The 27,810-nt window shown below is 39.7% G+C and overlaps 1 protein-coding gene across 4 annotated transcripts in view; it reads right to left on the bottom strand.

Annotated features, from left to right (window-relative positions):
- Window positions 1-27,810, bottom strand: part of CRTAC1 (cartilage acidic protein 1) — a 693,808-nt gene that overhangs the window by 427,390 nt on the left and 238,608 nt on the right. For all 4 annotated transcript variants that reach the window (XM_069754016.1, XM_069754014.1, XM_069754015.1 and 1 more), the window contains exon 3: window positions 1,225-1,421. In XM_069754016.1, the coding sequence (XP_069610117.1) occupies window positions 1,225-1,421 (197 nt within the window). The remainder of the gene's footprint in view (window positions 1-1,224; window positions 1,422-27,810) is intronic.

The raw sequence follows: 27,810 nt of genomic DNA, 5'->3' as shown, positions 1-27,810 counted from the left end.
ACAATGCTCTTCTGGATACATGGGCAAACATTACCACAGATGCCTTCAAGATCTTGTAAAAAGTGGGAGCTGTTATACCCGCAAAGGGGTCAGCTTCATATTATTGTCTATTGATTTAGAATAGGGAGTCAGAAAAGCTTCTGTAGGTGTGTTGTGTAGGGCCCAGATACTTTAGTGCATATACTGTTTGCTCAATGAAGAGACGGTAATAAGATGAAAAAGCATTTCAGACATGAAGACAATTGACATATTGAAATATAACATGCCTGGTTATTCTTTTCCCTAAGATCATCTGCCAGGGAAGAGTTAGCAGGTGTCCACAAACATAGATAGTCATCTGGTCCAGCTGAAATCATTGGGTTTGTTCAACCGTTGGCAGATGAGTTTGGGCACCTTAAGTCTCAGGGACAGAACTTGGGGGTCTAGTAGTCTCACAAGGGCCCTGATAGGGGAAGATTCCTAGTATTATAAACTTCCAAACGCAGAATAAGGAAAGTGTTCCTCAGACCAAATGAGGGCATCACAATCATGGACCAGACCTCAATCACAGGACAATAAAACTTTCACACTCCTTATCTACGAACTGTTCCAATATTTACGGCCACTGTTTTCTTCTCATCCCACACTGCTAGTTCTGCTTCACATCACTTATCTATTGCATTATTCCTGTGTCCTCTTGTGCATAAATATGTGACTTTTCAGATTTTGTGTTATTCTATGCCTGATGAAGAGACCTGAGTAGTCTAGAAAGCTACTATTTGTTTCCATCTTTTCATTGAGCGGATAAAAGGTATCAACCACTGAGGACGCTCAAATTTTAATGTTTTTCAAACCTAGTTACAAAGTCTGCATCAAGTCCCAGAATCTTCAAGTTTTGCCTATGTTGACTCCTTGCCATAAGCTGTTCTCAATCCAATAAGGTATCACTAGTAGGAACACCCACCAACCACACACTTTTTACAAGATTTGACGTCTTGTCACCGGCAGCAAAGTAAAGGTAGAAGGCTTGAAAATATGTTCATTTATTGTATCTTTTGCCAAAATGTTCCCTGTTCTATAACTAAAACATGGAAGAGAAATTCAGCGGCATACTTAAAAGCTCTGCGTCGTAGCCTCTGCCATCCCTTAGGCTCAAGTTCCTTTTTATTTCATCTAATACCAGGGCAGAAGATCGGCATAAAACATCTCCATGTCAGGTACAAGCTTCTGTCGAAATCTCCTTACCTGAGAAGGCATTGTTCGTGTTCAGGAAATAAATCTCTTCTCGTCCATCACCATCGATATCACAGGCAGTGACCCCAATGGCATTGCCTTGGCGATCCCGGATGGGATAATAGGGAGAGCTCCGCTCATCCACCGCTATATTCACCAAACGACCTTTTTCTTTCATGTATTTCAATACAAGATTGGGTCCATTATATCTACAAAAAAGAAGCAAAAAATAAAAAGAAAATGAATACAAAAAAAGACCAGAAACAGAGGGGAGGATCTGCTCCCAAGTCAAAACATAAAAAGCTTTCCTGTCTATCGGTGGAGACAAACACAATATACTAAACTATTCTACTGCATCCAGGCAAAGACATCAGCTGTGCTCCAAACTACAAGGACATCTGATGAGGGCTAGCTGCATGACTTTCCTCTTGTTTCACAAAGTATGGATCGAACATAGTTCATCTGTAATATGGCAACCGTAGTCTATTATGCCTCCAATTTTGTCTATGTGGGGAAACCAGGCATTCTAATCAATAGAAGGGCCATGTATGCCCATTAGGTAAGAGACAGTTCCCAGCGCTTCCATCCACGGGCAACAGATTACTGTCATGGCCACTGGCCCGGGTATTGCAAATTTATGACCAGCATGTCTAATAGTCACCCTACTTGGGTCTCTTGGTTTGACGTCCATTGCCTCCTCCGTTGAAACTGGAACTCCAGTCCTCCTGCATCTTGCATCTAAGATGACACCATGAGCGGAGAGTGACCTGTATGTCTCTACCTTTCTTGTGCTGTGCGATTGTGGCTCAGACTCATCATTGCGCTCTATGGTGGCTATCTTGTATGTAGGAGAACCAAATCATTAGTCTCAAAAATGGAACAACGAGCGGAAAACGAGGCGTCACCAGGTATGGTTACTATACATGACAAGTGTACGGTCACTTTTCAGTGCCAAGGTGATGGGTCGCGTCACTGGATTTCTAAAAGCAACTCATACATACAGTTTACTGACCGATATTGGCACTAGACAAGGTTTAGTTACATGTTAGAACCTGTTAGGGCATGTTAGGTTAGGCTATGGGTTGAACTAGGTGGACTTAAAAAGTCTTCCTTCAACCGTAATAGCTATGTTACTTTGTTTAGATGACACCATGTCGTAAAGGAAAGTTCCCATAACCGAAGCAATCATTTCATTATGGGAATAGAGCTGCAATGAGACGTGCAACAAACATAATTATCCTTAGACAATGTTGATACATCTTCCACTGTGGGTCTGGTGCAGATAACCGATCACTCTTATCTTCAGCAGTTCAATCAGAAGTTCATCATACCTATCCTAAAGCATAAGTCACACTAAACGACTTACCAACGATCACGACCAGCAATACGACCTGGCCGTGATCGTTGGTAAGTCGTTGTGTGGTCGCTGGGGAGCTGTCACACAGACAGCTCTCTCCAGCGACCAACGATCAGGGGAACGACTTCGGCATCGTTGATGACTTCGGCATCGTTCGGCCCTGCGCTTAGTAACCCGATATTTACCCTGGTTACAAGTGAACAAATCGCTGGATCGGCGTCACACACGCCGATCCAGCGATGACAGCGGGTGATCAGCGACCAAAAAATGGTCCTGATCATTCCCCAACGACCAACGATCTCCCAGTAGGGGCCTGATCGTTGGTCGCTGTCACACACAACGAGATCGTTAGCGGGATCGTTGCTACGTCACCAAAAACGTGACGTTGCAACGATATCGTAAACGATATCGTTATGTGTGACTCAGCCTTAAGGATTGGCCATCTATATTAAAGTCTTGAACAATCACTCGAAGTCAGGACTTTGTCCAGTACAAATGTACATTTTCTTGTTCCTCTGCAGCTACATTATGATAGTAATAATGGGTCATGTGTTGGTCATATTATTCCTTACCCTCTATCTACTGGATATGCCATAAATGTAAAAGATGGGAATACCCCTTTCATGAGAAAACTCACAAAAAGCATACTTTAAATTCTACTTCATTTTTCTTCTAAACTGTTAGTATAGTTTTTCTGAACGGTAAAGTTTGGAGCTGCAGCTCGTTGCCTTGGGGTTTCCTTACTAAGTGCTGAGTAATACTGACTGCCGAGCTTCTGCAGCGTCATGGGAGATGCCTCCTCTATACGCAAGTAATGCCAAGATTTCTGATGCCTCTGTACAGTCATAATAGTGTAATAAAAAAAGCATATACAGTAAATATTATATTAGCAAGTCATGCTTTCTTGAAGTGCCGGTATATTAGTGGTCACCTTTATTGATGAGCGAATATACTCATTATTCGAGATTTCCCGAGCACGCTCGGGTGACCTGCGAGTATTTTTTAGTGCTCGGAGATTTAGTTTTCATCGCCTCAGCTGAATGATTTACAGCTACTAGCCAGGCTGAGTACATGTGGGGGTTGCCTGGTTGCTAGGGAATCCCCACATGTAATCAAGCAGGCTAGTAGCTGTAAATCATTCAGCTGCGGCAAAGAAAACTAAATCTCCGAGCACTAAATAATACTCAGAGACCACCCGAGCGTGCTCGGTAAATCTCGAGTAACAAGTATATTCGCTCATCACTAGTCATCTTTGATGTGGGAGCATGGCAAATTGTCACTTTGAAACGTATTACAAAAAATGGAAAGTTCGTGGTCTATATCCGCGATACTAGCTGATGAAGAATCATCGAATTCCAGATAATGTAAAATAACGGTTATTTTTTAAAAATCTTCTATGCATTTCTAAGTTTCACCCACTTCGTCTTCAGTAAACAAAAACCATTTGATAAGAGTTACACTTCGAAACGCGCAGAAAAATAAAAATATAAGGACCATTATTTTACATTGTCTGGCATTTGACGTTTCTTCATCAGCTGGTAGCACTGATAGACAGCGAACTTTCCATTTTTTTATGGTTTTTTTTTAAATCACCCATAGATCTGCAGCAGCCACACAACCTGGGATCAGGTCAGCATATATTTGATACCATCTCTGATAATTATTCCCGGATAAGACCCTGTTTTGCTCTCTCTCAACTTTTTATAACTTTGAAACTTATAGAACATGCTGGTCTACTAAAGTCAATTACTATGGAGATGTGGCTATACTGACAACCAATATGGCTGCACTTTTATTTATCCTTTTTTGCAAATATGTCCAAGGATGAACCCTCTACTATGACGTCTTCTGCTGGGTGGTGCTGCACCTGCGCTACCAATTGTGTTAAGAAATGTAGTCATGTCCAATTTTACATTAGTAGGACATACTTTTGGTGGCGCCCAAGTGAGGTGATTATGTCTTGCTGCAGAATGCTGATTATCTGTTATAATCAGCTCTCTGCTGTAAGCTTTAGGTGGAGCCACTCCTTATTTAAACCCCCTGCAGATACTTCTCTCTGTCAGTTATAGCTTTGTATTACCCTGGTTTGTTGCTCAGACTGGCCTGTTTTTATTTGTGCTTAGTTCATGACAGTGACTCATTTTTTTACCCAAATGCCTCTGTCCCTAATAATGACCCATTTCTCTGCCAGATCGCTCCACCAGCCAGGAGCCACTCCATATAAGTAACCCAGCCTGCGGAAGCCCCAATAAGAACTGCCGGTATATTATGAGCAGAGCTTCATTACAATGTTCCTGAGGAAGCTATGTATTATGGATAGAAGCTTCATGCCCTGGGTTAGTTACAAGGGACCACTGTGTCTCATCATCACTGAGTCACAACACTGATGCCCCCTTTACAGATATCAAACTTTCCAACTTTTTAAAATTGTTTCTTGGGAAATAAGGGATTAGGATTCGCTTTGAGTTTATGTCTTTCTATTTTATTTTTTTAATAACCATGTTCCCTTTCCGACAAGCCATGCTCCGTCTGGTTTATGCCCTCTAAATGCACCTCTGGATGCTATAACATGGGATCTTTGGCACCTTAGAGATTTGCCAACTCTCCCATGAGACCAGGAGATCTCTACTATATCCAAGAGCTTCCTTGTCATTCCAAGAGAGTCGGCAAGAATGTTTTAGAAGCAGTGATCTACATACACCCAGCGGAGAATAGAGGTCAACAGTTTACATGCCGCTATCGTATATATTATAGTAATTTACCAGTCACTACCGGACAGACGGAAACAGATGTTTGGTTAGAAAATAGTGAAAAGAGGAAACAATGATAATGTTTTCCTGATAATCTGACAGTCACCATGGCGACATTGTAAATGGATGGAGATATGCAGATATCTGAATAATGTATACACCAACGCCAATCAATAATGACTCAAAAGAAGCAACTAAATAACAAGAAGAAAAGGTCTTTATCTCCGCACAGTAATCTGCTGATCTCATCGCTCGGCCATTGATACTCAACACAAACACTGTTAACACTCAACATGAAGAAAGTCTGTATCTACCTGGTGCTGATAGGTCCGGAGTCTGGAGAGCAGAGGCACAAGGATGGGAGTCAAATTGGTGCATATCTGGCGCCATAGGTTACATACTACACCATACACCGTGTAGATTCCCTTTATGCTCCATATATATATATTTTTTTACTTTTCTGGGTAGTAAGGTATCAGTTTTATTTGCTTTTATTTAAAATTAAGTTGCTTTTGTGAAATAATCCCTCTAAGATTACATACTGGAATGAATCTGTCCGTGAAACCTCTTGATATGTTCTTCTTTACCTTTCTTCTTGGCTCAACACAACCTGAGATGAGCTAATCTGTCAGGAGATGTTCACGCTACATGTATCTCTATGTGGTCACCCAGTCATTGTGATGCAAGTTGCATCCTGGTAAACGTTTTGCTTGCATGTTGTGAATTGAATGTGTATTGAATTTTTGTAGTAAAATTTAGAGTCCAGTTCATGGAAAGTTGAGGTTGGACATCTACTGTATAAAGTTCTTCAATTCAACCATTAAAATATTTTTGCATCAGAGTTTCTTAGAGTATGGCTGTATAATGATAAGCCTAAACATCACTATACAGTTAATACATAAGTAGAAAAACTAGATAAATGTGTTTAAGTGTATCGAGATGTGTAGTGCAAGATGACCAGTTCTGAAAAACAAAACATGATTTTGTGATACTATGTTGGGAGATGTCTATGCTACTGTTATAGGTGTGTCAGGTGTGACAGACAGTCATCCTGGATCTGGCTGTAGAAGAATTTTGCATTTAGCTCAAGCACCTTCTTGATTTTTGTCTCTCTGTTATGAAGCGATATCATTCTCCCTCTAGGACCCAACAGTTACCTCCACCTTCTGCTGCTAATTACACACCTGTGCTGTAGGTTTAAGTACATTCAATTGCTGCAGCATGGGACTGGTGTTAGCTCTTGTCTCTGTCTAGTTGGAACTACTAACAGTCGGTTAGTTCCTTCTCAGAGGACTCTTGGAGGATTGCTGGCGTGACATCTCGGCTGTCTTCTCAAACTAATTGCTCCCTTCATTTGTCGACCCTCTCTGTCTTTAGTTGTAGTAGGCACTGACTAGTACTTACCCCCATCCCCTCCCTAACCAGGGCCTATCGCAAGGGTCACGCAGGGATTAGGTTCCTGCTCAGCTATAGGTGCAGTACCTACAGTGGGGCAAAAAAGTATTTAGTCAGTCAGCAATAGTGCAAGTTCCACCACTTAAAAAGATGAGAGGCGTCTGTAATTTACATCATAGGTAGACCTCAACTATGGGAGACAAACTGAGAAAAAAAAATCCAGAAAATCACATTGTCTGTTTTTTTATCATTTTTTTTGCATATTATGGTGGAAAATAAGTATTTGGTCAGAAACAAACAATCAAGATTTCTGGCTCTCACAGACCTGTAACTTCTTCTTTAAGAGTCTCCTCTTTCCTCCACTCATTACCTGTAGTAATGGCACCTGTTTAAACTTGTTATCAGTATAAAAAGACACCTGTGCACACCCTCAAACAGTCTGACTCCAAACTCCACTATGGTGAAGACCAAAGAGCTGTCAAAGGACACCAGAAACAAAATTGTAGCCCTGCACCAGGCTGGGAAGACTGAATCTGCAATAGCCAACCAGCTTGGAGTGAAGAAATCAACAGTGGGAGCAATAATTAGAAAATGGAAGACATACAAGACCACTGATAATCTCCCTCGATCTGGGGCTCCATGCAAAATCCCACCCCGTGGGGTCAGAATGATCACAAGAACGGTGAGCAAAAATCCCAGAACCACGCGGGGGGACCTAGTGAATGAACTGCAGAGAGCTGGGACCAATGTAACAAGGCCTACCATAAGTAACACACTACGCCACCATGGACTCAGATCCTGCAGTGCCAGACGTGTCCCACTGCTTAAGCCAGTACATGTCCGGGCCCGTCTGAAGTTTGCTAGAGAGCATTTGGATGATCCAGAGGAGTTTTGGGAGAATGTCCTATGGTCTGATGAAACAAAACTGGAACTGTTTGGTAGAAACACAACTTGTCGTGTTTGGAGGAAAAAGAATACTGACTTGCATCCATCAAACACCATACTTACTGTAAAGCATGGTGGTGGAAACATCATGCTTTGGAGCTGTTTCTCTGCAAAGGGGCCAGGACGACTGATCCGGGTACATGAAAGAATGAATGGGGCCATGTATCGTGAGATTTTGAGTGCAAACCTCCTTCCATCAGCAAGGGTATTGAAGATGAAACATGGCTGGGTCTTTCAACATGACAATGATCCAAAGCACACCGCCAGGGCAACGAAGGAGTGGCTTCGTAAGAAGCATTTCAAGGTCCTGGAGTGGCCTAGCCAGTCTCCAGATCTCAACCCTATAGAAAACCTTTGGAGGGAGTTGAAAGTCCGTGTTGCCAAGCGAAAAGCCAAAAACATCACTGCTCTAGAGGAGATCTGCATGGAGGAATGGGCCAACATACCAACAACAGTGTGTGGCAACCTTGTGAAGACTTACAGAAAACGTTTGACCTCTGTCATTGCCAACAAAGGATATATTACAAAGTATTGAGATGAAATTTTGTTTCTGACCAAATACTTATTTTCCACCATAATATGCAAATAAAATGTTAAAAAAAACAGACAATGTGATTTTCTGGATTTTTTTTTCTCAGTTTGTCTCCCATAGTTGAGGTCTACCTATGATGTAAATTACAGACGCCTCTCATCTTTTTAAGTGGTGGAACTTGCACTTTAGCTGACTGACTAAATACTTTTTTGCCCCACTGTATATAGGGACAGACAAGGGTGATTTTAGATCTGCCTATTGGACTCCACTCCCCACTTCCCTAGTGTTTGGGTTTCCCCCTCCCCATTGTTGTGCAACTTACTTATCCTTCACCCAGCGTGACGGCTACAGTATATGTGTCTATATGTGTTTATCCAGTTGTTGTGATGTGGTCTGCAACCTGTTAAAATGAAGCTAATGTAGCTAGTAAGATGGGGGATCCCAATTTAGTTTTCTTTATCCCCCCTCCTATAAACCTCTCTAAAGCTGCCAAACTAAACTAGTGCCAAGTCCTGGACTGGAGGAGTTGTGAACTATGGTTGACTGATTACTAAGGTGACCTTGTAATCAGGTTAAATGTCTGAAAACAAGAAAATTTCAATTTTCTAACAGAGGTTTTACCGATTGCCAAACATATTCTTGTAGATTCCCTTACAAAACATTGTAAACTGTGCTTATCATAATTTCCATTGGCAAAAGTAAAGGAAAGAAGCCGGGAGGTTAACAAGAAAGGGTCTAAAGAGTAAGTACATACCAAAATCCCGCCAGCATCGCTGCGGATCCCTCCTGCTGGACATTGTGTTTGATGTATCTTGAAAGCCACTGCTGCGCCACTCACATCTGTAATTGTGTACCTGCTGTGTATATCGATTAGTGATCTTTGTCTGCTAGCTGGTAATTAAAATGATGGTGTGCACCTCTGTTACCCCTGTGCATATCGACTGCCAAACACTCTGCAGGAAAGTCTACTGCTGGAACGCCAGCTGGCATTAACCACTGACATATGATCTCCATTTACCTGGTTGTGAAATTACTTTACTGTTTTCTGTGCAACCAGGAGCCAGGATGACAAGCGAGACAACAATGCCTGCCATTCTTATGGGGAGACACATCAAGTTATTAAAATATTTCCAGAGACTACAGATAAGAGAATAAAATTTGCTTAAAATTTCACATAGAATTATGGATTCTCCAGAACCCGAATTTTTTTTGTGCTTCAATTTTCTCAGATCAAGCAAAATGGCTCCTCGTTCGGTTCTCTGCTGGCTCGTTTTCTCCCTCCGCCTTTGGTCTTCTCTTTAGCCTTCACTTTTTTGGCACCAACGGTGATGACCAGTCATTCGGTGACACCATGATGTTGTGAGAAGACATGTCATGATGTCCGGTGAGCACCAGAGGGGCCAAAGAGTGAGGAAGAGAGAAGATGAAATCAAAGACTGAAGCCGAAGGAGGGGAAGAAAGTCAACGGTGGAACATAATAAGGTAACATCAACTCTCCACCAGATGTAAGAAAGCTGGCTCTTTAATGAAGCCTATTGGAGGGAGCCATTGAATGTCCCTTTAACATGCCCTTAAACATGACTTATAATATTTAGCCACACCAGAGTCTTCTGCAAAAACAAATGATCTCCATCTGCAGATAGTTGAATTGGAGTAGGATGTCTTTACCTTCTGAAGAAGACTTTTTTTGGCTAAATATCCGAGGTTACATGGCAAGGCTCTTAATAGGGTGGACATTGACTCATGAAATAGTTACAGCCAATAGATGCCGCTACAGAGACAATTTCTTCCTTTTGGAAGAGAGCTAATTTGCATATCTTTTTCCCAGGAATCATTGCCTAGACTTTAAGTATCCAATCATCGAAGGTAGAAGGCATAATTGACGACATTGGGTCCAACAAGGTGGATGAGCACCACTGAGAAAAGAGATGTCTACAGTGTATACTGTGGAGTCATTGGGGCTATTATTAATGGTATATGGTAGGTGACAGGCTCAGTTAAACATTTTGCAAAGTGAAAAAAGAAACACTCTTGGAAGATAAACGGTAGGAATGGAAACATGCCTGACCATTGCCGGAGACCTGTAGCAAAGTTATGGTGGAGTGAGACTACGCTATATTTTGCTATGGGACCCCATGGTTACATTATAACCCTGGGCAAAAATATACAAAATTAATATCTCTACTAAATTATGTTTTCATGGCAGGGCCTGATCAAGGGTCATTTGTCAGTTTGGCAAAGTCACAGTTTGTGTAATTTGCAGCAAACCAATTAGGTATTTTTTCTACACGGCTACACCATCCATCCGAGGATTTGCAGAACATAAGCTCAGCTTCATGCACTTCAATAAGGTTGTACTAAATACCAGGGTCTAAGGCTTGTTAGAAAGCAAAGGAACCGTGATCAAACCCCATTAACTCTAAAGGGGTTTCCCCAGAATAGAAACTGGTGGCATATGTCTAAGATAAATGTAGAACATATACAGCACTTTTGAAGGGATGAAGGGTTCCACATTCAAATATCGAAAAATGAATACTACTTGGCACTCAAAAATGAAGATTTCTTTCAGGTGATATAAAAATTGTTAAATTTCGGTCCTATGTTTGGACCTTCATCAGACTCAGATTGCCATTAGACAAGACATGTCAATAAAGTCCTTGTGGACATTCTCTACAGGAAAGGTGGCCATAGACTTTAGACTTAGATGATGAATCCTTGATTTTGGCATCACTTAAGAACTATCTAGTGTGTATCGGGGCTTCCTGAAGGATCGCGCATGTTGAATTCCAATTCCGATGTACAGCCATCTATAAAGTGGTTAGCCCAACTTAGCAAGTTATTATTATATCCTCAATAGATTAATAATTTTCCTAAAATTCATTTTTAGCAGATTTCCTTGATTCAGCCATCAGATTCGATTTGGTCCACAAAAAGTCTGTCTAAATCAAAAGTGCCACGAATGCCATGAATAGAAGGTTATTATGTTCTGGCATCTCTCTATACCTAAAAGAATACTAAGTGGAAGGGGGGGGGGTAAAAATAATTTTAAAAAAATTATATTCACCTGTCTTAGGCTCTAACCTGCTTTTACGCTGCCTCCTCGGCAGCTCCTGGTCATCCGCGCAGGTCACCGGTTCTTCGGGAACTCATTTAATGGTGCTGAGGCCAGTTATTATTTCACATCCCTCTAAAAAAAAGGCAGTAGAATATCAGCTGGCCAATTTACTGGATTCATGCAAATTAAATCCCCAAAATGGTCAGACTCTGACATTTTTGGTAAGTTTATAACGAATCAACTAATCGAGTCGCTCACGTCTAGTTATAGCTTTCAGATTACTGGGGAGTCCAACAAATTAAAATCCCTACCGTTTACAAGAATGGGGCTCTCCAGCCTGTATGGAGCGGCGGTCAAGCTCATCCGCCTCCGCTCATCCACTGTCTGTAGAACCAGCAGAAATAGCTGAGTACATTGTTATTTCGCGCTGTCCCTTAGACAAAAAATAGAGTCCATGCTCAACAGGCTGGACACCGTAGAGCCCTGTTCCCCGGATCAGCTGAGGTCGCAGTGGTTGGACCTCCACAGATCGACAAGTTACTACCAATAATTTGCTACCCTTTTAATTATCACTGAAGTCAAATTTTATTTTAGGGCAGATAGAAATTACTCTACAGTTCTTTCATCCAGCCAAATGTTCTGCAAGCCCCTGAAGCCTTATTTACAACTTGGTCGCCCATGACCTTTACATACTAAAGCACATCCATAAATTAATGGAACGTGTCTGAAAAAAGTAAAGTATTATACAATTGCTTGTATTTGCTGCATGTTGCAGATATTGTTCATTTTCACAAGCTTTCGCTTTACTCTGTCCTGGGAAGAACCGGACTGCAGAAGATGCTCAGCATTAGCTGGAGGACTGTACGTCCGCATATCTGAAACCCACAGGGACGTGCAATTATCCGACCATCTCCAGCTTTCACTACTCTTGCATTAAACAAGCCGTCATCCTGAGCCGGCAAAGAAACTGCAGCATATGCTCCAATGCCAGCGTAGCTCTCGCTGTCCACATCACTTAGGCTGAGGCCTCGTAAACTAAGCACCATTTCCATATGAAGTTCAAAATGTCAACTCATCTGCTCTGTGACTGTGGATAAAGAGGCTTTTCCGCGGAAATAGATAAAAATGGAAATAGATGATCCTGCGTCAGCCTCTTTTATGAACTGGAAAAAAAAAATCACTTTATAGCGTTTCATATTTATCTTGATCCCCAATAGTAACAACCACTAATGACATCAAATATAATTCCCATAGAGGCTGACAGTATTCTACAAACACTGACAATGGAACACATCTTCTTCTCCACTTATGCCCTTATTTTATGACCTACTGTATGTGCAATTCTATTCTGGAAATTCAACCTTGAAAAAAAATGATAGGATAAATAGATAAAAACATAAAGCTAGCATCAATTGACTTAGAAGCGCTTTATGGAATCATTCCCCATAGATGGGGTGACTGGGCTATTCAACATTTCCTAAAAACCGGAGGCATTTAGTATCAAGAGCATAATAACTTTATTATTGCACCTTCAGAATTTTTATTAGGTCACAAATATATATATATTTTTTTTACTCCAGGTTCCAGGGGCACAGCCATGGGGGCCTCTGAGCCTCCAAGAATGCCACTTTGTTCATGTGTTGGAAGGAGGATACATGGGTCTTCATTAAAAAGGAATATTTATGGACCCCCCAGATTAGATTTTAAGAATTCTTCTTAGATTATATCTATTACACTAGTGAAACGTGAATAATTTGTGAAACATCTTAATAATAATGATATTGGATTAGGCTTTACGTATGAGCTACAGGTGAGTAGCTTTTCTCTTTTTCCTTATTAATTTCATGTGTTATATTCTCTTTTTCTCAAACAGAAATCTTCTTCACTAGTGTGCTGTCACACACATTATCTGTGCAGTTTATTCATTTTTTTTTAATGAATTTCTTTTCATATTTCTATGGAAAATCTTCTTACTCTCCAGATTCACCACACAATGGTTGCTGCATTCCCTACTTCAGCTTTTAGACAGGCTATGATATTTCCTCCTGATTGGCTGCACTATAGCATGTGATAACTGCAAGTCATTATGGGGAAACCCGCCTGGCCTCATCTGAGCTAATCTGAGCCTTCTCTGACTGATGTAATCTTCTGCAATGTGTAAAATGACAGTAACTATTTTAGGCAATTTGCGGTAAATGAATCGGAAATTGTTCGAATTTGACGAGTTCAGCAAATATGAAAAAAATTGGCATGAATTTGATTCACAATAAGTCGATTTGTAGAAAAGGACGAGTATAAAATTGAAAAAAAGGTACCTATATGAAATTTGTTAAAATGGGAAAGTCATCATGCCTCAAGGCTGTAAGAAGGAATTCGCAAGGGAAAGTTTTGGAGAATAAAATGTTTTCTAGTGAGGTGGTATTAACAAATAATGTCGAAGAGAGTCCACAGGTATGCTGATAAGACGAGAAAAAAAACAATTGTTTGTCTATAAAAAATGTTAAAAAAAGAACCCAATTTTTGGTCCATAAAAAATGTAAACAGCACAAAATGGTGTACAGAAAAATACTCGAATAGAAAAAAATATGATGAAAAAGTAGATCAGATTTGTGGAATAACAAAAACTGAGCAAAATCTCAGGATCGCCTACAGAAAGGGAAGATCCCTACGAGACGGACTAATACAAAGTCGTAACCAAACTCCTAATGTAAAACTTAAGAAATATTTAAGAGGACATGTGCATGTGCATATATACACTATTTTAGAAATAATAAAAAAAGAGCTAAGGAGATGATTAAAAGATCACTTTTCACCGAAGGATAAATTTACACTAGCCGATGATCATGAATGAGTCTTGTTAGGATTTCCCGATAATCATGCAGCATAAACCGGCTGCCAATCACAAAACAAATGAGCAAAATAGGTGATATGCTGCCAAGGAGAATGATAGTCTATGTGCAAAGAACAATCTATGGGCATCAAAAGAATGGCTAGCCTGTCTACATGGGTTAGTAAATGCCCGTAAATCAGATTCTATCTAGCCAAAAGACAGTCGTTTATGGACAAGGGTTGGCGAGTGCAAACAAACGTTACCAGTGTGAGACATGTAGATCAGGAAAGTTAGATATCAAGGTATCATTTAATTCAGCTTCCTGTATGATAAAGCAATATGGAGGCCAAACACCCATCTTTTTGATTTATTATTTTTTAAATTATGCTTACTATTTCCCTCACCTGTCTTGGTACCTCACCTTCCAGATGCTCCACTTCCACGAAGTGCTTGAAAAAGACCTTTGATGGTTGAAACGTTGCACTTGGCACAATAAAAGAAGTTTTTTTTCACCTGGATTGGATGCTGTCCTTCATCATTTTTTTGGGTATGTACACTTCCACTTTGGTCTGTGGGACTAAGACGGGCATCCCATTGCCAGTTGTGCTGTCAGCTACTTTCTGAGCTCCATTTCCACGAGTCCTCCCGCCTGCTCTGGTCTTCTTTTCCATTTTCAGTTTTTGTGGCCTCAGGCACTCACTAGGTCTCAAGCAATGTCACGATGTCTCTTGAGATCTAGTCAGTACCGGAGGTGCCGAAGAAAAGAATGGAGCCAGAAAGGACTAGGCGGGAAGTTCCAGTGCCGGGACAGGTAAGGGACAAGGTGAGTAAAGTATTGCTTTTATTTTAGTCCCATCCGTTTAGTATGGTCTTGCATCTGGAGAGACCTCAAAGCATAATAAAAGTTTTAAAAAATTGAATTTCTCAAGTTTGCCAAATTTGCGTGAATCTGGCAAACTTTATTTCCGGTAAATTAGCTCCTCAGGTCTGAAGTATGCACAGGAATAATATTGTGCATGCGTTGGAGAATGCTAATATGAATTAGTATTTGCAGAAATTCCATATGAATGAGGACCTTCGAAATGGACTGATGGATCAAAGTTATTAGATGTTCCCCGTAGAACCACGAGAGGCTGGAAATGTGTTGGATGGCATATTACAAATTAAGAACATCATTGGATGATCCAAACAAATGGAATAAAGATGATTACTGCTTTTCATCTGGAAGTACTTGAACAGATTTATAGAGGAAAGCTGATGGCAAAGTCAACACTGAGGAGGTGGACCTAAGATCACTATCATATGACAAGAAATCGCGGTACTGATTGTTGCCCTCACTGAACGCTTCCAGCATCTAATAACAGTAAGTTGGTTGAACACTATCGAATTCTCTGCTTATTGGATGGATTTGGCAAGATTCCTGCAACTAATATATTTTGTAGTATACTTTATAGTGTTGGGTATTTTAAGATAAAATATTAAATCTATCATTTTAATAGGGCTTGAATGAGTCTTGCAGTGATCGCTTCATGATAAACTGTCCCAGCGTACTGATCATTGGGGCTTTCTTCTGTGATGCTACTGAATTTGCTGATAGGTTCCCCATAAATAACACTAATGGTGTAACAGACAAATGGTTTGCACTTTTTTTTTATAAAACATTAATTTTCCTCCTGTAGTAGTGCGGACCACACAGGCTATACAGTATGTTAAGTTTACCCTAAATTTCAGAAGAAAGCACATTTTAGTGTCATGAATGTTGCCTTTTCAGGTCAGTCAGGTCTCCTACCTCATGGCAGCACAGAATAGAGGAAACTTGAAGCTTTGGGATATATTCTTTTCTATGAGTTGATTTATTATTTCCATAGTCAAAAAACAAACAAACAAATAAACTATGTATCTTGTGCCAGAGTAAGTCACTGATTCTTCCAACCACTCATAGAGGAAGCCTGTGAGTCCTACCTCACACATACACTCATAGAGAAAGCCTGTGAGTCCTACATCCATGCCCACTCAGAGAAAGCCTATGAGTCCTGCTTCACACATACACTCATGGAGAAAGCCTGTGAGTCCTGCATCCATGCCCACTCAGAGAAAGCCTGTGAGTCCTACTTCACACATGCAATCATGGAGAAACCTGTGAGTCATGCATCCATGCCCACTCAGAGAAAGCCTGTGAGTCCTACTTCACACATACACTCATAGAGAAAGCCTGTGAGTCCTGCTTCCATGCCCATTCATAGAGAAAGCCTGTGAGTCCTACTTCACACATACACTTATGGAGAAAGCCTGTGAGTCCTGCATCCATGCCCACTCAGAGAAAGCCTGTGAGTCCTACTTCACACATACACTCATGGAGAAAGCCTGTGAGTCCTGCTTCCATGCCCACTCTATGAGTGGGTGGAAAAATCAGGACTCACAGGTTTTCTCTATAAATGGGTCAGAGAATCAAGACTCACAGGCTTTCTCTATGAGTGGGTAGAGGAATCAGGACATGCTGGCTTTATCTATGAGTGGGTCGGTGAAGCTTGACTCACAGGCTTTCTCTATTAGTGAGTGGGATAATCAGAACTTACAGGCTCTCTCTATGAATGGGCGAGCAAGCAAGACTCACAGGCTTTCTCAACGAGTGGTCGAGCAAGCAAGACTCACAGGCTTTCTCTATGAGTGGTCGACCAATCAAGACTCACAGGCTTTCTCTACGAGTGGTCGAGCAAGCAAGACTCACAGGCTTTCTCTATGAGTGGTCGACCAATCAAGACTCACAGGCTTTCTCTATGAGTGGGCGAGCAAGCAAGACTCACAGGCTTTCTCTATGAGTGGGTGGGACAATCAGGTCTCACAGGTTTTCTCTATGAGTTGGCAGGAGAAGCAGGACTCACAGATTTCCTAGACTAGGAGAAGCAGGATTCATGTTTTTATATGAGTAATGAAAGTAGGACTTACAGGCTTTCTCTATCCTTTCAGGACTTACATAGCAAATACTATTAGTATAAACTCCTTTTTGCACATGGTCTTCCAAACTTTGGCTTCCAGATGTCATTTAGGTAATGGTATCATTGTAAGTTAGCAATATAGTTTTTGTAAGAAGAACGTGACAGCCACACATTTCTTAAGGCTACTTTCACACTAGCGTCGGAATCTCCCCGTCGCAATGCGTCGGGCAGAGATTCCGACGCTAGCGTTTGACGCACTGCACAACGGGTGCAGTGGATGCATTTCTCCGTCGCATCCGCTGCCCCATTGTGAGGTGCGGGGAGGTGGGGGCAGAGTTCCGGCCGCGCATGTGCGGTCGGAAAAAGCGGTCCGTCAGGAGCTCCCGTTTTTTGCTCCCGGCGGTCCGCCACAACACGGCGCAACCGTCACACGACGGTTGCGACGTGTGGCAAAGCGTCGCAATGCGTCGCTAATGGTAATCTATGGGGCAAAAACGCATCCTGCAAACAACTTTGCGACGTCTGGCAAAAAACGCCAGTGTGGAAGTAGCCTAAGTGAAAATATGGAGTCCTCAGCGCTGTAACACCAAATGGGGCTTTGTTTTTTTTAACCCCAAAACTCAGCTGCCTTTCTTCAAAGAAGCTGAGTAGCAATATCAGTCATAACCTATAAATTGGTGTGGTGTTCCTGATAGAAAGCAGCCTTCTTTTCAACAACCCTCTTTAAGAGGTTGTCTCAACATTATGATGGTTAAAATTGCAAAAAAAAACAATCAATGTTGCAATTTATGCTTTATTAAAAATCCTCTCCTGTTCTCAAGAAGGAAGGTATTTTTAATTCTATAGTTCATTGCTCATTGCGTAGCACCGGCCACCCCTGCAGTCTATGAGCACTGGCCAGTTTCCGAGGCAAGGAGCACAGAGTTTAGGTTTTGTCCTTTTTTTTGTAGAATGGTAACTTTTGTTTTTGATTTAATTTGGTCTTTCCCTTTCCATGTCCCATCCCCTCCCCCCCCTTCCCAGTTGTTCTTAATTTTCTGAGTTTATCTGATGCGGGTAATATGTTCTTGTACAAATTGTTGGAAAACTTCAATAAAGATACTTTATTAAAAAAAAGGAGCACAGAGTTTGATTTGGCCAACTTCAGTGCCCCTGTGCTCCACCGACGCCTCGGAGACAAAGATGCCTTTATCTTGAAGCATCAAGGAGGGCACGGTTCGGACCAGAGACTCCAACATGTTACTGGTCCGAACTGTCAATCATTCAGGAGAGCACCTCCCACTGGCAAGCAGGAAGCCAAGAGGCAGGGGAGCGATGTGCTGCTGAACAATGGTCTTGAGAAAACACAGAATACATTGAAATAAAACACTGAGATGGAATATAACAGGTTTTCACTTTATTAGGAGAATAAAAAAGATAAAATAGCAAATCCCTCTTGGTTGCTAAGAAGTCGTAGAGCTGATAAGGCCATTAACAGGTTCTCATGTGCCCTGGGCTATGATAATGGATTAGATTGGATAAGAATACATGATACTAAATTATTTGTGCTTCTCCAGCGAAGCCTTCATTATATTCACACATGGAAGATCTCTTTTAGGATTACTCAGATTATTTTTTTTTGTTGTTGCCTTTTTGGAACGATCCGGTATATCATATTCTCTATCAAAGTTTATTTTCTTTTTAGAACGGTAACAGGAAAAAAAATCTGTGCTTTAAGGCGCTATGTGCAGATGGTGGCTCCGCATTCAGGCATCTAATTACTGAATTAGATGATATTTACTTATCATGTTAATTAATGTAGTCAATAATGAAATATTTGATTAGAGCCCATTGCGGGGAGCACATCATATTTAGGAATAGAAAGATAAACTATTTGGGTCACCGTATGCTAGAATAGTCAGGAGTTTTCCTGATATTTACTGACATTAATGCATCTAGTTATGCAGGAAAAACAAATTCGAATTAATGTCTACATTTACCGATATACGGACTCCAAAAAGAAAGGGCTATTCTGGGGAACAAACAGGTACCGTATATGAGAAACCTGATGCTCTCTGGACTGGTAAAGCTAATGAACAAAATAGGCGTCCATTTTAGGTCTCTGTAATGCCCATTTAATTCAATGGATAGTAATATCAGAAGATCATCCAAGGTCATTTTCAGAAGAAAAATAGGACAATGAGTCACTGGTAAAGTGCTGGAGGGGAGATATGTTTCACTGCGCATCATGGCGTCAGTGATATAAAGCCCAAAGATTTTCCTCCAGCACACTAAATGTGATGAGGGGTTACAACTAATTTGTAGGGTTGAGTTTTATATGAACATCCATAGAGTGGGTGGGAGGATGTCCACCTTATCTCCACCCCAGGGTGTGGGCTTGGGGCTTAAATAGCTGGCTGAAACATGGGTCTTGCTAACCCTGAGCTGGCTGATCCCCACCAATACAAGGACTGTGTCTCTTGCTACCATTTTGTTTTGTTTTGCTGTTTTGCCCAGAGTGCCATATTTACTTTGTGCTTCACCTTGGTTTATGCCGCATCTAATAAACCAAGGACACTCCTACAGCAACCGGGTTCCCATGCCTACCTCCGTGTACAACCGAGTGAGCCGATCTACCACTATATACACACATGTATGAATAGTGCCCATAAATTACTGCCATAAAGGCAACACAATACTGCCATTCAGCAGCCAAATAAAAAATGGTCATACGATGCTGCTCACCATTGTTGGCACCCATTTGTTTTTTTCATAAACTGTAAAATATCTTCAGAAATAAATGATAATGTACCAAAGTTATATCCTCAGGATTTTTTAATTAGTGGTCCAAAGTAATACAATAATAAAACATTGTTTTTCAACTTACATGTTGCAATATCAAAGAATAAACAGAATACACAGCATGTGCAGCAATAAAGGCACCCATAATTAATACTTGGTTGTACACCCTTTGGCATTGGTGACAGCCTCCAAATGTTTCCTGTAGGCATCTATAGGCTTCTTGCACTTGTCAGGTGGAATTTTCTCCCACTCTTCCTTTGCAGTTTATTCAAGGTTTTGAATGTATGCTGGGTTCCTTAGCCCAATTGCACATTTCAATGAGACTGAGGTCAGGACTCATTGCTGGCCATTTTAAAAAAACAGACCATTCCTGTGTACTTTTGGATTTGTGCTTTGGGTCATTGCCTTGCTGGAGGACCTATGATCTTCGACTCAAACCAAGTTTTCTTACACTAGGTAGGACATTTCGCTCAAAAATCTCTTGATAATTCACTGATTTCATAATTCTTATGATACGGTCAAGGCCTCCAGTACCGGGTGCAGCAAAGCAACTCCACAGCATTATGGATCCTCCACCATGCTTAACTGTTGGGTAGGTATTCTTTTCTTTATAAGCTTCTTTGCGCCATCTGCAAACAAACTGTTGCTTTGCATTGCCAAAAAGCTCTATTTTGTTTCATCAGACCACAGCATCTTTTACAAGAAAGATTGTGGTTTGTCAGGGTACTCTTTGGGAAAGATAATTTGTTCATTGTTATGTCTTGTCTTCAGCAATGGTTTCTTCCTTGGCCTTCGCCCATAAAGCAGCATATGGTAGTTGTGGAAACCATGACCCCAGACTGTTCGAGGTTGGCCTTCATGTCTTTGTATGTTTGAAGTGGTGGTTTTCCACCATTCACACCAACCTTCAAATACATCTCTTGTCAGTTCTCCTTTTCTCAACACATCCAGGGGGAGGGGTCTTGACTATTCCTTGCTTAGAAAACCTCTTAATACCACTGTGCACTGTTGAAACTGGGATACCAAGGTATTTGGATATGGCTTTATACCCTTTGGAAGTCTTATGTTTGCTAATAATAGCAGTTCTGATGTCCTCAGACAGCTCCTTTGTCTTTATCATTGTGACAAAGGAACATGGCCTACTATGTGGCCTACACATGGGCACCAACAATTAGTCACAGGTGATTCTCATTTGTGATTTACCAAAGGCGAGTCAAAATGTGTTTCCGTACTAATTTAATGTAAAGGGTGCCAATAGCGGTGACACAGCAAGCTTAAGCAAGGTTTTTGCGTCCATCCCTTGACAGTCAATTGCATAACTGCCCTGATGATTCGAGACAGCAGAGTTGCGTCCCCTGAAAAACTGGTGGCAGCGGTGAGATCTGCATGATTTCTCTGGTGTCATCTGTGACAGACTGATGGGATCTGTGTGACCCCCCGACTTTTATTCTTGACAACTGGTGGCAGTGGTGGGTTCTGTGTGATCTTTCCGGTGTTATCTGCGAGAAACTGGTAAAAGTGGTAGGATCTGTGATAGCCCCACAGGCTGTTTTCCTTGACTTTAGCCGCTATTAGTGATGTAGACGAATATGGCCCTAAGAGGTCATGTAAATCTTCTGCATGGGGTTTGTCATATTGATGTCTTGCAACTTAGTTTTCAGGTTTTGCTGCCGGATAAACAAATAGAATTCAGTAAACAAAAGCTCCAGAATGAAAGTGTATATTGTGAGCATCAAAGATCTGCAAAAAAACCAGCAGGAAGTAAAGTGCAAAGGAAAATTGCTTTTCAACCCTGTTGTAGAATAGCATAATCAATTTCAAATTACTCCTGTGTTCTCGATTCATAGAATTACTTGTGTGATTCTTTGTGCTACCTATAAACTGCTCCTGCACATCTGTCTGTTGTCCTTGTTTTCCCAGAGATAATTTAGAATCGGTTTGAGCTCTGGTTGGGACATAGAATTCCCTTATTAGGGTTTATCATAATTCATACCATAAACAAAAAAATAATCATACACTGGAAAAACACACAGATTACTATCATAATTGGGTAATTTACAAAATTGTATATGCTAGAATACTCAGCCAATTTAGAAAAATATTGACTACTATAAAACTGCCATATATCTATGGTAAAATACTACAATAACTATACTAAATGTACAAGAATATAACTACCATAACACTGCCCTTATGTACAAGAATATAACTACTATAATACTGCCCCTTATGTACAAGAATATAACTACTATAATACTGCTCCTATGTACAAGAATATAACTACTATAATACTGCCCCTATGTACAAGAATATAACTACTATAATACTGCTCCTATGTACAAGAATATAACTACTATAATACTGCCCCTATGTACAAGAATATAACTACTATAATAGTGCCCCTATGTGCAAGAATATAACTACTATAATACTGCCCCTATGTACAAGAATATAACTACTATAATACTGCCCCTATGTACAAGAATATAACTACTATAATACTGCCCTTATGTACAAGAATATAACTACTATAATACTGCCTCATGTACAAGAATATAACTACTATAATACTGCTCCTATGTACAAGAATATAACTACTATAATACTGCCCCTATGTACAAGAATATAACTACTATAATACTGCCCCTATGTACAAGAATATAACTACTATAATACTGCTCCTATGTACAAGAATATAACTACTATAATACTGCCCCTATGTACAAGAATATAACTACTATAATACTGCTCCTATGTACAAGAATATAACTACTATAATACTGCCCCTATGTACAAGAATATAACTACTATAATACTGCTCCTATGTACAAGAATATAACTACTATAATACTGCCCCTATGTGCAAGAATATAACTACTATAATACTGCTCCTATGTACAACAATATAACTACTATAATACTGCCCCTATGTACAAGAGTATAACTACTCTAATACTGCTCCTATGTACAAGAATATAACTACTATAATACTGCCCCTATGTACAAGAGTATAACTACTATAATACTGCCCCTATGTACAAGAATATAGCTACTATAATACTGTTCTATGTACAAGAATATAACTATTATAATACTGCCCCCATGTACAAGAATATAACTACTATAATACTGCCCCTATGTACAAGAATATAACTACTATAATACTGCCCCTATATACAAGAATATAACTACTATAATACTGCTCCCTATATACAAGAACATAACTACTATAATACTGCTCCCTATGTACAAGAATATAACTACTATAATACTGCTCCCTATGTATAAGAATATAACTACTATAATACTGCCCCTGCCCCTATGTACAAGAATATAACTACTATAATACTGTTCTATGTACAAGAATATAACTACTATAATACTGCTCCCTATGTATAAGAATATAACTACTATAATATTGCCCCTATGTACAAGAATATAACTACTATAATACTGCTCCCTATGTACAAGAATATAACTACTATAATACTGCCCCTATGTACAATATAACTACTATAATACTGCCCCTATATACAAGAATATAACTACTATAATACTGCTCCTATGTACAAGAATATAACTACTATAATACTGCTCCTGTGTACAAGAATATAACTATTATAATACTGCCCCTATGTACAAGAATATAACTACTACAATACTGCTCCTATGTACAAGAATATAATTACTATAATACTGCCCCTATGTACAAGAATATAACTACTATAATACTGCCCCTATATACAAGAATATAACTACTATAATACTGCCCCTATATACAAGAATATAACTACTATAATGCTGTTCCTATGTATAAGAATATAACTACTATAATACTGCTCCTATGTACAAGAATATAACTACTACAATACTGCTCCCTATGTACAAGAATATAACTACTATAATACTGCCCCTATGTACAAGAATATAACTACTATAATACTGCCCCTATGTACAAGAATATAACTACTATAATACTGCTCCTATGTACAAGAATATAACTACTATAATACTGTCCCATGTACAAGAATATAACTACTATAATACTGTTCCTATGTATAAGAATATAACTGCTATAATACTGCTCCTATGTACAAGAATATAACTACTATAATACTGCTCCTGTGTACAAGAATATAACTACTATAATACTGCTCCTATGTACAAGAATATAACTACTATAATACTGCCTCATGTACAAGAATATAACTACTATAATACTGCTCCTATGTACAAGAATATAACTACTATAATACTGCTCCTATGTACAAGAATATAACTACTATAATACTGCCCCTATGTACAAGAATATAACTACTATAATACTGCCCCTATGTACAAGAATATAACTACTATAATACTGCTCCTATGTACAAGAATATAACTACTATAATACTGTCCCATGTACAAGAATATAACTACTATAATACTGTTCCTATGTATAAGAATATAACTGCTATAATACTGCTCCTATGTACAAGAATATAACTACTATAATACTGCTCCTGTGTACAAGAATATAACTACTATAATACTGCTCCTATGTACAAGAATATAACTACTATAATACTGCCTCATGTACAAGAATATAACTACTATAATACTGCTCCTATGTACAAGAATATAACTACTATAATACTGCTCCTATGTACAAGAATATAACTACTATAATACTGTCCCATGTACAAGAATATAACTACTATAATACTGTCCCTATGTACAAGAATATAACTACTATAATACTGCTCCTATATACAAGAATATAACTACTATAACACTGCTCCTATGTACAAGAATATAACTACTATAATACTGCTAAGTCTGGAAGTAGAAAGAACTCATACTGCGTAAAGAGAGACTAAAACTTAAACAAAAAAAGATCTTTATAGAAAAAAATCCAATGTGTGATCCATAAAAAATATATTCTTTCTAAAATGGTTACATAGAATTTTGTCTAAATCTAAATATTAATTTTTCACCTCTTCAATATGAGAACTGTAGCAGCAATCAGCTGATTGCCAAGGTTTCTGGGTCCTGAGTGACACATGTCAAACTATTTTCCCTGCAGTGACCACTACAGGAAAAATATGGTATTACAGCAACAATTCTGATAAAAGTCTAGGTAACACATGGATGGCTGGAGTCTGTCACAGCAGAGCAATTCTCCTCTGTGACTTATAAGAGGGGCTCCTGCCTGAACATGGGAACCCCCTGTACGATGTCCATATGCTCTAATAGGGATTGAAAACAGGAGTCATAATGAGTTTAATGACAATCTCTAATGTAGTGTTTTTCTGCTCCTTACTGTGCTGCTTGTATCAGTGTTTTCTGTATTTCACCTGGATTCCGTTCCTGAACTAGAAAGCTCAGGAACACAATGCTCTTCATCCCTCAATATATAGGACTGTGCTGCAGTATATGGACAGCATTCATGAGCTAATATCAATGATTTTTTTAAGTAAGCAGTATTGAAGGCAAAGAGCATATTAGTAAAATGTTAATGTCAGAAAAGGATTTAAAGGGGTTAACGAGCAAGTTCTAAAAAAAAAAATGAAGGACGTAGGTAAGGTGCATACAATCTAGTCACGGATAATGATGGTGGCGATCCATTACATTTTTTGCTTATTCCATAATTTTCAGAATATTCAGATAACTCAAAGGACACGTCCAATGTTACAGGCACAAAGCTGAGATGGAATGTTGCCCAGGAAATAATTTAATGCATATATTGAGCTATGCAGGCGCTCACATTCCAAAAATGAGCACAAAAAAGTCGGAAAAACGCAGAAAGCTGTAGATGGAGCAGATGCTGGATTCCTAAAAAGCGATAACCGCGCAGATAAGTAAGAAGCGGGACAATAAAGGATGAAGATTAAAACTGAAAACACAATAATAAGACTCCTTTATTCCGGAACTCGATAGCACAGAAATCCGAATAATCCGAGAAAATAGCTCTTTGCCATGAAAGTAACGTTATGGTCTCACCTAAAGGGGTTTTATCACTACGAATAGTTATCCCATACCCATAGCATAGGGCAGTGTTTCTCAACTCCGGTCCTCAAGACCCCACAACAGGTCATGGGGTCAGGATTTCCTTAGTATTGCATAGGCCAAGGGTGTCAAACTGCATTCCTCGAGGGCTGCAAACAGGTCATGTTTTCAGGATTTCCTTGTACTGCACAGGTGATAATTTAATCACCAACTCATTATTTGTGTAGGTGATTAAATTATCACCTGTGCAGTACAAGGAAATCCTGAAAACATGACCTGTTTGCAGCCCTCGAGGAATGCAGTTTGACACCCCTGGCATAGGCGATGGAATTAATGCTTGAGCAGGTGATGAAATTATCACCAGTGCAATACAAAGGAAATTCTGAAAACATGATCTGTTGTGGGGTCTTGAGGACTGGAGTTGGGGAACACTGGCATAGGGGGTAACTTACCAAGCACTGGTGGTCCATCTGATGGACAATGCCAAGAACGGAGCAGTGAATGGAGTGGATGACGAGCATGCACACCTCCCCTCTATAAATTGTCCATGGGACTGCAGGAGAAAGTCAAGCACAGCGCTCGTCTATGTCCAGCAGTCCTATACGAAATTAATAGAGCGGAGGTCAAGCTCCATTTAAGATGCCCCTTTCTTGGAATCACTGGTGGTCCCAGTATTGGGATCACCATTGCTCAATAAGATATACCCATTGTATCGATAGAAAATAACTTTTCATTGTAGGAAAACCCTCCCGAGACATCATTACAGCGGAAAATATCCTGACACTGGGGTCCGTATTAATTTAGGGGCTCTAGATTGTGGTCTTTATCACTTTAAGGGTCTTGCCTTTTGGTCTTTACATATGGGGGGGTCTGTAGTATGTAATTTTTTTTGTGGTGTTTTTATATTGAGGATTGGAATCTCTTTTTGGGAGGTCTGGTGGTTTGAATGTTTTTCTAATTGTTGTTTAGGGGTGGGTGTATTAAATAGGTTTTTGTTAGGACTCCATTTTAGTCTTATCTGGAGACTATTTTTTCTTTATATTATTTTGCTTTGATATCCATGTTAGGATCTCTACAGAGAGAAATGTATAAGCATCATATTATAAATCCTGACTGGCAATTTTTTTTAAGCTAATTTTTTGTCACAATGCTTCGCCCTAGTGAAAAAAAATTGGAATAGAAAGTGATCAAAATGCCATATGTACTTCAAAAAACAAGCCCTCTATATAGTGAAAAAATTAAATCTTTTTATACAAACTTTAAAAATCCATATAAAAAAAATAAAAGCAATATAGAGATTAAAAAGCATTTAAATTGAGCAGGTCATTTATACTGAACAGTCAAAATAAAATCCAAGCAACAAATTGTGTTGTTTTTTTTTTTCCTCCATTCTATTCCACAAAAGATTTTTTCCCATTTTTCAACACATTTTATAGTAGTAGATTAAATGGCGGAATTGAAAACTAAAGCTTGTCCTACTAAAAAAAAATCAAAATGTTGTGATAATAAAAAATAAAATATGGATGATAATTAGTTACCCTATATACTCGAGTATAAGCCCAGATTTTCAGCCCATTTTTTTGGGCTGAAAGTCCCCCCTCGGCTTATACTCGAGTCATACCCAGGGGTTGGCAGGGGAGGGAGAGCGGAAGATGGAGTGGCATCGGAACGAAGTCAGGTGAATATTGAAAGTGCCGGGGGCCTGAGTGACAAGAGGTGAGTATGTGATTTATTTATTTTTATCGCAGCAACAGCAAATGGGGCCAGTGTCTGTATGGAGCATCTTATAAGGCCATAATGTTTGTGCAGCACTATATGGGGCAAATATCTATATGGAGCATCTGTATGGGGCCATAATTAACGTTTGTGCAGCATTGTATGGGGCAAGTGTCTGGAGTATTTAAGGGGGCCATAACGTTTGTGCAGCACTATATGGGGCAAATATCTTTATGGAGCATCTTATGGGGCCATAATCAACATTTGTGCAGCATTATATTGGGCAAATGTGTCTATGGAACATCTTATG

The sequence above is a fragment of the Ranitomeya imitator genome, chromosome 2, assembly GCF_032444005.1.
Source record: "Ranitomeya imitator isolate aRanImi1 chromosome 2, aRanImi1.pri, whole genome shotgun sequence".
NCBI lineage: Eukaryota > Metazoa > Chordata > Amphibia > Anura > Dendrobatidae > Ranitomeya > Ranitomeya imitator.
This window is presented reverse-complemented; position numbering and strand designations above follow the sequence as displayed.